The 12,185-nt window shown below is 35.7% G+C and overlaps 1 protein-coding gene across 5 annotated transcripts in view; it reads right to left on the bottom strand.

The window, feature by feature from the left end:
- Nucleotides 1-1,166: 1,166 nt before the first annotated feature.
- The window catches only part of LOC106869191 (serine/threonine-protein kinase PAK 2), a 45,395-nt gene continuing 34,376 nt past the window's right edge, over nt 1,167-12,185 (bottom strand). For all 5 annotated transcript variants that reach the window (XM_014914823.2, XM_052975262.1, XM_052975261.1 and 2 more), the window contains 6 exons: nt 7,205-7,402; nt 6,535-6,703; nt 5,683-5,830; nt 4,952-5,015; nt 3,355-3,831; nt 1,167-2,332 (listed from right to left, as the gene is read on the bottom strand). In XM_014914823.2, the coding sequence (XP_014770309.1) occupies nt 2,005-2,332; nt 3,355-3,831; nt 4,952-5,015; nt 5,683-5,830; nt 6,535-6,703; nt 7,205-7,402 (1,384 nt within the window). In that variant the 3' untranslated portion in view covers nt 1,167-2,004. The remainder of the gene's footprint in view (nt 2,333-3,354; nt 3,832-4,951; nt 5,016-5,682; nt 5,831-6,534; nt 6,704-7,204; nt 7,403-12,185) is intronic.

Below are 12,185 nucleotides of genomic sequence, written 5' to 3'. Positions count from 1 at the left end.
AAGGTATCAGGTGTAGTGTTAGCAAATTTCATGAAGCATGGAGGTTTTAAAGGATGCAACGTCACAGCAGCTAACAACTGATGCAGGCAGTTTGTTCCATGCTTCAGCAACTCTGAGTGTGAAAAAAATGTTTCCAAAAGTCATGGGAGCTGTGCTGTTTTCTGACTTTGTAGGCATACCCACATGTGTTAGATACATGGAGCTCAAAAAGGCATGATGGTTAGTAATTGTGTGTGTGCTAACAAAGTCAGTTGCTGGACGTTGGAGCTCCAGAATAATTTAATATTCTAGAATGTTTGTGTATGCATGCACACACCCAATAATGTTCTGCAGATCTGAGGTTTTGAATGATAATAAAGAAATGATATTGTGTGAGATTCAAACATTTTTCAAGAATATATTTGTAATGGAATTAGTCAACAAGACAATGACTAACCATAATTAGTTCCCATAAACAAGAAAACAAATCGTGCCCGTGGTGGCGTTTGTGACTGTCATTTATCTTGATAAAATAAAAACTAGTTTCATATACTTATCTAAAACCTTTTATCTTCAGTTGTTACCATCCAGAAAATGGTTTATATTATCAATTAGATACATAAATTATAAATATCTGAATGTCCAAGATGACTTGCTATTAATGAGATGACCTCGCGTGTCAGTGATTCTACTCTTAGTTTTGAAATAAAGGATCCTAGTTCAAATCCAGTCTAGTACTAATATGAGGTCAGAAGTAAGACTTCTGATGAGGAAAGCTGATCAAATAGATTAAAATATAATGACTGTGTGGTAAGAAGTTTGCTTCCCAACTACATGGTTTTGGGTTCAGTCCCACTGCATAGCACTTTAAGCAGGTGTTTTCTACTGTGGATTTGGGCCAACCAAAGCCTCTGTGTGTGTGTGTGTGTGTGTGTGTATTACTGTTTCCTTGCCTTGACATTGCATCACAGTTACAAGTGAGTGTCATCTGTTTCCAATCTTCCATGAAAACATGTCTGGTCATGGAGAAATATTATCTTACTTGGAATCAAATGAGGGTTGGTATCTGGAAGAGCATCTGGCTATGGAAAGTCTGCTTCAACAAATTTCATCCAACTCATGCAAGCACGGAAAAGTGGATGATAAAATGATGATGTACATGTAAATATCAAACAACAACAGAACAATCATTATTAAAGACAATTTTAATTATTGGAAAAAAAATAAAATTAACATCTTACATCATTACCAACTGGTAAGTATTATCTTACATCATTACAAAGTGGATGTTAAAATGATGATGTACATGTAAATATCAACATTCTCAATTGTCCTTTTTTTTCAACCATCAGATATTACTCAAAATGTATGAGAGAAGGGCAAACTAAAAGCATAAAAATAAGCATGAACGTTAAGAACAAACTTATGAAAATGCTTTGGACAGGCAAAGAGTTAAGATAATTTAGTCTTTGTGTCTGTCATGTCTACCAATCCAATAACATTATTATGAGAGAAAGAGGAGCAGAGGTGTTTAAAACAAAACCTTTTGTTTCCTGAAAGGAAAATTGATGAACTCTGGTGTAAATAATGTCAGAGAAAATGAAAAACCCCAAAATTTTGGTTAGATGTAAGAATATTTAACTGGAGTAGGTTAAGAAATTAAAAGTTGAAAACAATACCATTACTGAACTAATGTATTGCATTTTTAGCCAATCATTGTGAAAGTAATAAATTGATAATGGTGGTGGTGGTAGTGGTGTGTGTATGTGTGTGGTAGTTATGAAACAATTAATGACAATTAAAGGAGAACCACTACAATTAGTAAATGACAAGATAAGTAAACTCTTTGAGCGCATGTACTGACTCACCGAGTCAATATTTTAAAAGAAAATATTGAGAACAAGGAGAGAAAAATACATAAAGACAGTGAAAAATGAAAGTTAAACCATTACGTCAAAAATTTTTTGTAGAAAATAGAAAAAAAAATAGTAAATAAAAAAATGAAAAAATTATGAAATTTTTCAGTTATTTTGATGCTAGACCTCGAACTTCACGTGCAGCGAGAATGAGTGGTTTGAGTGAGGATAGAGGCTTACAATTTGAGAGAAATTTATGACGGAGAAGATCCTGTGCGGATGCTCGGGTTTCTACTTCAACTTCAAGACATTTGTAAATAAAGTCTTTTAAAACTGGGGACAAAGAATCCTCCTTTTTGATTTCAGGTTTACCATATTTAGCAATCATGAAGATTGCTTTGAGAGGCCTTTCTGAGAGGTAAGGGGGTTCTCCCTCCAACATTTCAATAATCATGATTCCAAGACTCCAGATATCCACTTTGTTTCCGTATGGTTTCCTAAAACAATTACAAATAACAATAAATGAATTGAATATACATATGTGTGCGAGTATGGGAGAGAGAGATGTGTGGGTGATGTATGTGTGTGTGCATGCAACAAATATTTAACAGATCAAAGGTAACATTACAGGTGAGAGATGGAAAACAAGCCCTCTATAGAAGAATGCGGCGGAACCCCCACCGCAGGCATTGCCCAAGCGACGGAATAGCAGGAGTGCCTTGCAACACTCCGTATACCATGTACCCAACTTCGATCTTCGATTCAACCAGGTTTCCCATCCACCGAAACTAGTGAACTTGGGAAACATCCGTTTCGCCAGCAGAGACCACACCCATTCAACTTAGCTCAATTTGAGCACTTCGATTCTAACCTGTTTCTGAGTATTGTTAATGTTAATAATCTCTATATAAAATAGTATAATTTATATATATATATATATATATATATATATACACACACACACACACACACATTGTTGATGACATGGTTTAAAAAAGTTGAAGGCTGCTCATGGACTTGAATGCACATCTGTAAATATGGTATGGCTTCTACTATTGGGCCAAAGCAGTCCTTTGAATTTTTCTATCCATTTTAGAAGCTTCCACTTTTTCCATCCAAGAGTTTGAATCTAATGTGGAATGCTCCAGTTCTCATCTGATCACTGAAGTTAAGCAACTAGATCACAGCTAAACTACAGTGAAGAAAACCAGTGCCACTAGTACAGAAAGTGGAGGCAAACAGCAGCTCAGTAGATTGTGGATATCCATGCAGGGATAAAGAAGAAATAAGAGAGGGAGAAATGGAGAGATATAGTGAGATAGGAGAGAGAAAAGAGAAAGGGGAGAGGGAGAGAGAGAGGGGAGAAAGGAGAGATAAAGAGGAGAGAGACAGGCATAAAAGAGAAAGGGGAGATATGGAAGAGAAAATGGAATAGAAAGGAGGGATAGAGAAACAGGTAGAAAGAATGTGGAGAAAGAGAGAGAGAGTGAGATGAAATAAAATGTAAAGAAAGAGTTACCGAGAAACGACTTCTGGTGCCATCCAATAAGGGGTACCGACCATAGTGTGTCGTTGGCTATTATTTTCAGCTAATTGAGCACAAAACCCGAAATCAGTGAGTTTTACTTGGCCGTCCAAACCGAGCAAGACATTGTCGCTTTTAATGTCTCTGTGAATAATATTTCGTTGATGAAGATAATCAAGCCCTCGTAGAGTTTCCCGACACACAGCAGCAATTTGACCTTCGTTCATAACGGTTTCCATTACGACATCGGTGAGGGCTCCACCGTCCAGATATTCCATGACAACCCACAGGTTTTCTCCGACAAGATAACAATCCAGAAAGTTTACAAGATTTGGGTGACTGACTTCTTTTAGAACTTCAATTTCGGTAATAATTAATTCCTTCTTCGGCTGATTATGTAAATTCATCTTCTTTATAGCAACTACGTTGCCCGTACTTTTATCAGTTGCCTTAGAAACCGCTCCAGATGCCCTAATGAACAAAGAGAAAGAGAGAGAAATAAGTGAAAAACAACAACTATATTTGTTTCAAATTATGGCACAAGGCCAGCAACTTTTAATAGGAGAGGGATGGTTGATTACATCAAACCCAGTACATGACTGGTACTTATTTTGTAAACCTAGAAAGAAAATGACAGGCAAAATTGACCCGATGGGATTCTAACTCAGAACATAAAGAACCAGTAAAAAATGCTAAGCATTTTTTTTGGAATGCTAATGATTCTGTCAGCTCACTCAGGATGGCCAAAGTCAGCATCATTCAATGTCTCCCTTAATTTTTAAGACTGTAAGGTGTGATTTAAGATGCATTTAACTGCTATTTATGTTATGCCAAATGAGAGTGCTTTGGAATTTTCTGTCGTGGAGTTGATAAAACAAAGGTGTCCCAGGTAAATTTTTTATAATGTAGTCAAAACCAAACCCAACAAAAGATATTATCTAAAGTCTTATCAGTTTTACTACACTATCACTGATAAACACCAAAAAACGAATGGCATGTAAGGTGTGCTTTATCAAATGTTTCCTGATATTTTAACTTGTTCTCATACTCCTAATAATATTTGCCAGTCATGCATAAGAAAAGTGCAAGTGTGGCTGAAAGGTTAAGAAGCTTGCTTTTCAACCACATGGTTCCAGGTTCAGTCCCACTGCATGGCACCTTGGGCAAGTATCTTCTACAATAGCCCCAGGACAACCAAAGCCTTGTAAGTGGATTTGACAGAAGCTTACATTATAATGCATAAATCTCTTGGCACTTGAGTCACTCTGTAAATTATGTTGATTCATCATCGTCATCATTGTTTAATGTCCGTCTTCCATGCTTTTACATGGTATCAACAGCAGTAAGGTCACCAAGTAATTCACAAGACAAGACACCCTTAACTGAGGGAGTGGGGAGTGAGCTTGAGGAAGGTGGCTTTATGTCCAGATCAGGAACAGGTGTCTTGCTGTAGAGAAGATACATGGTTACTTACTTAATCCATAAATCTATTGCCTACATGCTATTGATCTTATACAGTCAGGATTGGCTTGGGAGCAGCAACAACAACAACAACAACTGTAAGTAATAAAGAAAATCGATGTCTCCATACCCGGCACCCAAGTCAGCTCCAAGAGTATATTTTTCCTCAGGATTATCCGAGTTCACTAAAGCTTCTGCAATGAAAATATTCAAATAATTATAAAAATTTGTCATGCACCTGGGCTCTGTATATTATAATCTCATTATTATTATTATTACTATTTTACTTTTTACCTTTATTATTATTTTATTTATATATGTTATTAAACATTCTGAACAGGAAGAAAAACAAATATTTCAGTAAGGCTTAGTGTTAATTCTATAAACAAGTTATCATGTTTACAGTGGAACATAAACACACACACACAAGCATGACTATGCAACTGAGAAGCTTGTTTCCCAATCAAGTAGTTTCAAGTTCAGTCCCACTGTGTGGCACCATGTGAAAGTGACTTCTACTGTAGCTCCAGGCTGACCACAGCATTGTAGGTGGATTTGGTAGATGGAAAGTGAAACCTGTCGTGTGTGCACGTGTGCCTGAGTTTTTGTGTATCCTTGTCTTGACATCTCATGACTGTAAAATAAACATCACTGTCACAAATGATGTCTGCAGTCTTCTGTGCATTGAAACAGGAGGTGAGGGTTGGCAACAGGAATGGAATCTGGTTGTTGAAAATCTGTCTCAACAAATTCCATCAGACCCATGCAAGGATAGAAAAGTGGACATTAAAATGATGATAACACACACAGAAAAAGAGAAGTGGGGGATTGTTGATACAACGTCCTTTAAAGATTATTTACCAAGTGCTTTCCGAACTTCTTCATCAGACATGGTCTTTGTGCGATCCTCTTTCTTCCGTCGAGTTATGACATCTTCCTCACTGTTATCTTTGACCCTTTCTTCAACGACACCATCAAAACAATCATTACCCTTTTGTGTGTCTGTGTCCTGGAATCAAAAATGGTACAATGAAAGCTATACCAGAATAATCATTAAACACAAAATTCCGCAAGCAAATATGGTCAAATAATAGTGTTGGGTTTAACAGTCCAATGACTGACACAAGTAAATGATAATGTCATGAGGAAGGCAACAAAGATGTGTGTGTGTGTGTGTGTGTGTGAAAGAAAGTTTATATCAGTGTTTCTAAACCTTTTTACCCTTGTGTAACCCTTAAAATAAATTACATGTCTCAAGGAAACCCCGCACAAAAAAAATTATATACCATATCTTTCTCATTTTTTTCATCGTAGTTCACATGGTATATATATATATATATATATATATATATATATATAGGTGTCCACAAAGTCTGAGTACATGGGGATTAACACATACTTTAAGAAATTATTATTTTTTATATTTAATCATTTATGTTATTTTATTTACTCCATGTACCCAGACTTTGTGGAAACCCTGTGTGTGTATATATATATATATATACATATATATATGGTTGTTATATTTTTTGATAACATAGGTTAGCTAGGATGAGGTCTATATTACAATATTACACTAAACAATAATATGTTGTACATGTATAGTAATATTATGATCATGAACTTAACATTAGCTTATCTCACTCTTTCTTGTGGAACCCCTAGAAACCTTTTGGGGAACCCAGGTTGAGAAACACTGGTTTCTATATTTACCTCTTTATTACATTCATCCGGTGAAATATTATCAATCTCATCATCTGACTGTCTGATGTTTGACGCCACTACCATAATCTTTATATCTGATGGTTTCCGCTTAATAGATTTCTGGAACGTTTTTAGTGCTGTTATTACAGCATCTGGATTTTCTTCCTGTTCTTTGGTCCTGAAGAAAAAAAAAAAAAAAAAAAAAAAAAAAAAAAAAAGCAAATTAATTCATTTGGTTTCCACCCAAATAAATTGCCACAGAAATTTGTATCAAACTAAAGTGACATTACCAAAAATCAATATTACAAATGTTTCCATGTCTATTTGATTCAATGACTCACTTCTGAGCTGCAGAGAGACCCTCTCTATGTGGTCATTTGATTCACTAAAAACAACAGCCAAATCTTTTACAAATAACATTAATATAATAAAAAGAAGGAAGGATATAGTAGACAAAGTAGTTGTAGATACACTGCATTTGAATACAAGAGGGGATGGTCACAGCTAGAATGTCTCTGCTGGATCAAGATCAATCTGGAATTTCATGACAATAATGATTTGTGTTTTAATTAGATTAAAGCACATGTAGATACATGGATAGCCCAGTCAGAAAAGAAAGGAAGGTGATACATAACCAGGAAGAATGTAATGGAGATGTTAAAGAGGAAGAAAAACTTACGTGATATCAGATTTACTGAGGAGAGCCTGCCATGTTGGTGGCATCCCGACAAACAGTTTGGTTTCATTATCAAACCCAACGTGGAAATTTTGTTTCACATTATAAGGAGATGAAATTGCCATTGGTTTTTCAGGCTCAATGACAGACGGCTTCCTGAATCGGGAAAACATGTTTGCAGCAATGTGTATACCAAGAACTCTGGAAAAAAAAATAAAATAATAAAATAAAATAAAAAAATAAAATAAAATAAAGAACAATGAAAACCAGCTGAAAAATACAAAAAATAATGTTATTGAAAAAAGTAAAATAACAGGAGTAGATCACTGTGTTTGACTCAATCTGCCTCGCGGATAAATAGTTAGCAACAGCAAAGAAGTGAAGAGAGACCCAAATACACCAATGAGTGATCTAGCTATTCTATACGAAGCTAAGAAAAATGAATGTAAAACTATACACACACACACTTATAAGATAAAAGATCAAAGACTGGAGTTAGTTAACTGCATTTATTGTTTAGTTTACACATGTTTCATGAACCTTAGTAAACCAGTCTTGCACAATGCTATTTCCTTGTTAACAACTACTGGTCTATCTCCATGTACTGTGGAGATCTTTAGCAGTCCATTTTGAAGGTAACTCAATAAAGCAAGTGATTTCTTTCCATTTTCACCCAAAGTTCAATATACTCCCTTAACAGTGCTTATAAAAAAAGGGGGCAGTTACAATTAAGCAAAATACCAAGAAGAAGAGACTAAAACGGAAGCAGGAGGAACAGAATAATTAGCCCCCACTTCACACTGATAGTACCACAGACTAACACAGTTTGTTTTTAAGTGGTTCACATTAACCTAACTCATTAAGATGTCTATTTGAAAGTCTCTTATTTGGAAGTTAGTATGGGAATTCAGTTTAGCCATCAAAGAGACCTCTCTGCAAATAAAAAGTTAGGTTTTCTATTGAACAAATGCTTTAGATATTTTTTTTTTACAAAAAATAAGTCATTCACATAATCCATATGTCATTACTAAGGCTCAGCGTTTAGATATGGTAAATGGTTTACAGCACAAAAGAAATCACTTTAGACTTGCTAAAATAATACTTGAAGTGGTTTATATGATCGGAAATATAATTTTGAAGTGTTTGTGATGTCATAGTGAAGATCTGATCAAAAACCTTCAAAGTAGGAGTAAGTAGGAGAAAACTTTTCAAATATAAATAAAGTGACAGTATATCAAAATAAAGGTTATTTTCCATCTTACTGCTAGCTTTTGTTTCAATTTGAAAAATAAAAATTCTACAGTTTATTATTGTTTATATTTTGTACATGCACATGTACATATGACAGGCTTCTTTCAGTTTCCATCCTACCAAATCCACTCACAAGGCTTTGATCAGCCCAGGACCGTGCTGTTGAGTGAACCCACATTGTTAGGATGCAAGCTTTCTAACCACAAAGCCATCTCTACACCTACACCTACAACACAAGTTCAGAAATGGTTTAGAGGAAAGGGTGGGAGTAGGGGTAGTATTGGTAGCAGTGAGATTTAAAAGAGATTGTCTTCTACAGCAATAATGTCCTCTAATTTCAAAGACTCTCACAGACATGATGTCAAGACAATGAATATTGTTAAAAGTCCAATTTAAGCAACATAACTATTGTTTTTTTTATTTAGCCCCAGGTCAGTCCTGATCAGGCAGGATCTTTTTTTATCAGATATGTTATACTTTTAACAATCCCATCTAAATTCTTAGTGTAGTTCAACTATGACATAACACAATATGTGCTCCCCCATTTTTCCCTGTTATTTCTAGCAAAGTTAAGCTTCTTTCTTAGGCAGCCCAAACTTAATTGTTAAGAAAAAAAGTTGGGACTGTGGGCTGAGCTAAATGGGTGTCAAGTATAGCATAAGTAGTCAGAAATGAGGAGAAGGAATAGAAAACGGAAGCTAGATTTTGATTGGATGATAAATATAATAATGTTTAAAAAACCTGGCAAACTGTCTCACTGATCAAGTGTTCCACACACACACACACACACACAGAGTAGAACTATGTTACAGTAAGATCATTTTTCCTTTTGAAATGCTGATCAAATAGCAGAAACAATAGACTTACGTCCCTTTAACCTTCTAGCATTCAGATTACTCTGTCTAATGCTTATTTATTCACATTGTTTCGAAAGGGTCATGTACTATCTCATAGTTTTGAGAGGCTAGATATGGCTGGTTTGAACATGAAACAGGTAGAATATTTTCGTAGAATACAGCTGGTTTAAATGGTAAAGGGTCAACTTCTCATTCCACATCTTGTTGATCGACTTAACCAGAGTCATTTTACAGTATTAGAAAATCAACATAGTTTTAGCTCTTGAAAAATGACCTACTCAATATCTTTGCATGTTCACCACTTTTACTAAATCATCCTTATATATTAATCTTTCTATCAGATTTATATTTAAATGTTAAATGTTTAATAATTTATAGACCTCACTTTAGCCACATCTACTGTGCATATCAACCTAGACATTAAAAAACAAAGACCTCAATTGTTTTGAATAAATGGTAATATAAAACTTGGAATAAAAAACAACAGCGGAAATCTCAATTCTTCCACTATTTATTACTAGGGTGGACTCATTAGCATACTGGACAAAATGCATTTCTTCCGGATCCTTATATCCTGAGTTCAAATCCAGCTGAGGTCAACTTTGCCTTTCTTCCTTTCAGGCTTGATGGACTAAAGTACCAGTCAAATACTGGGATTGATATAACTGACTTGGCCCTGCCCTTCAAATTTCAGACCTTGTGCCTATAGCAGAAAGAGTTGATATTATTAAATCACCATCATCAACAACCTTCAGGTTTGTATACACAATCACAGAAGACATTTTCAGAAAATCGATATACATTGTAGATGTGAACCTGGCTGTGTGGTAAGAAGTTTGTTTCCAAACCACAGGGCTCCAGGTTCAGTCCTACTGCATGGCACTTAGGGTAAGTGTTATGTTTAGCCTCAAGCCAACCGAAGCTTTGTGAGTGAATTTGGAAGACGAAAACTGAAAGAAGCCTGATGTGTGTGTGTGTGTGTGTATACATACATACATATAGATAAACACACACACAATGCATATATTCCTTTCTATTCTGCTTGATTGGCCATTGTCCGGTGGCTTTCTGGCTAGCTTGTAGACTACTTGTTTACTTCCTGCGACAATATAAACTTGACCAGCAGACTAGCTATCCTGAGGAGTGTTTGTTACATAATGACTTACACAATGAACATCAGCGAATCATGAAATTATTGTAGCCAATATTCTACCTATTCCACTCATGTATATATTGGGTTGGCAAGAAAATAATTTTATTCCACACTAAAAAACCGAAATTACTTTCTTGCCAACTCAATGTGTGTGTGTGTGTGTTTGTTGGTCTTTGTATCTGATTCCTCTCACCACCACCCCTTGACAATTGGTGTTGGTTTATTTACATCGTTATAACAGTGGCTTGGCAAAAATCCCTAATAGAATAAGTACCAGATTGGGGGGGGGGGGACAAAAAACTGGTTGACTTGTTCAACTAAACATTCTTTAAAGCATTGCTCCAGTATGGTTGCTGACTAATGACTAAAAACAAAATGAAAAAGATGTCTATCTTGAGTGAGTATCCGTTGATCAGGACACTATTTACTAGGATACACTTTAAAAAAAATATAGGAGGTGGGGAGTGAGATAACGAGAAGACAGTGACGTCACAAACTTTGTTATGTATCCTTATTCTTCCTTCTCTCTCTCTCTCACTCTTGTTTAAATCCACTTCTCACTTTCACCATCCCAACTTGCTCCCCAACCTCTCTCTAATGTTTACCTCTCACTTATAATGCATGTCTCTCTTCACAATCCATCTCTCTCTCTCTCTCTCTTGATATATATATATATACATATTAATATTTTTCTTTTCCTCCTTAAAAATGCTCCAACTCCTAGTCTTTTGCCTACCAATCAATTCCATCCTTTATTCTCCCCCCCCTCTCTCTCGCAGAACTCTTCCACTATTGAAATAGACTTACTTTATCCTGCTACCTTTTCATGCTAACTCATTTTTTTCAGCAAAGTAACAAACAGAATATATATATATATATATATATATATGTGTATATATATATATATACAACAATAACAGCATGTAGATGGAAATTCAGAGCCCTTATTAATGCATCACGTTTCTACACTGCACGCCATCATTAAGTAACAATTTTTCACACTCATATACTACTCAAGATTACTCTCAATAATTATGAATTTTGATATTACACACACACAATTTCACTCACAAAGCATTGGTTGGCCCAAATCAAAAGTAGAAGACATTTGCCCATCATCATCATCATTATTATTAGTTAGCATCCATTTTTCCATGATAGAACAACAGGGGCTGGAAAAGCAGGCTGTGCCTCCTATGCCTGCTTTGGCATGGTTTCTATGGCTGGATGCCCTTCCTAATGCCAACCACTTTACAGTGTTGTAGGCACTTTGCCCTTTACATGGCATCTGTATTAATGAGGTCAGCAAGTAACTCACAAGACAAGACCTTTCAAATGAGGGGAGGAGCAGCATTGAGTAAAGTGGTTTTATGCCTGTGCTGCCTGACTGGCTCAATCATTGTGAGATATATATATATATATATATATATACATATACATATAACTCAATCAACCTTTGCACTAGTCAAAAGGGATAAGCATCCCACTGTTGTACGTCCATTAATGTTATATCGTCTGAAGAAATGAATCCATGAAGATAATCAGCCCGAAGACCATGGATACTACAAACTGCACTGTAACCATGCCAGGAATATGGACTGTGATCTTAGACGTGTGATTTGTGGAAATGCGTGTAGCGATGCATTAAACCAAAGACTATTATTACTATATGTGTGTGTGTGTGTGTGTGTGTGTGTGTGTGTGTGTGTGTGTGTGTGTGTGT

Source organism: Octopus bimaculoides, chromosome 20 (assembly GCF_001194135.2).
Source record: "Octopus bimaculoides isolate UCB-OBI-ISO-001 chromosome 20, ASM119413v2, whole genome shotgun sequence".
NCBI classification, from domain to species: domain Eukaryota; kingdom Metazoa; phylum Mollusca; class Cephalopoda; order Octopoda; family Octopodidae; genus Octopus; species Octopus bimaculoides.
This window is presented reverse-complemented; position numbering and strand designations above follow the sequence as displayed.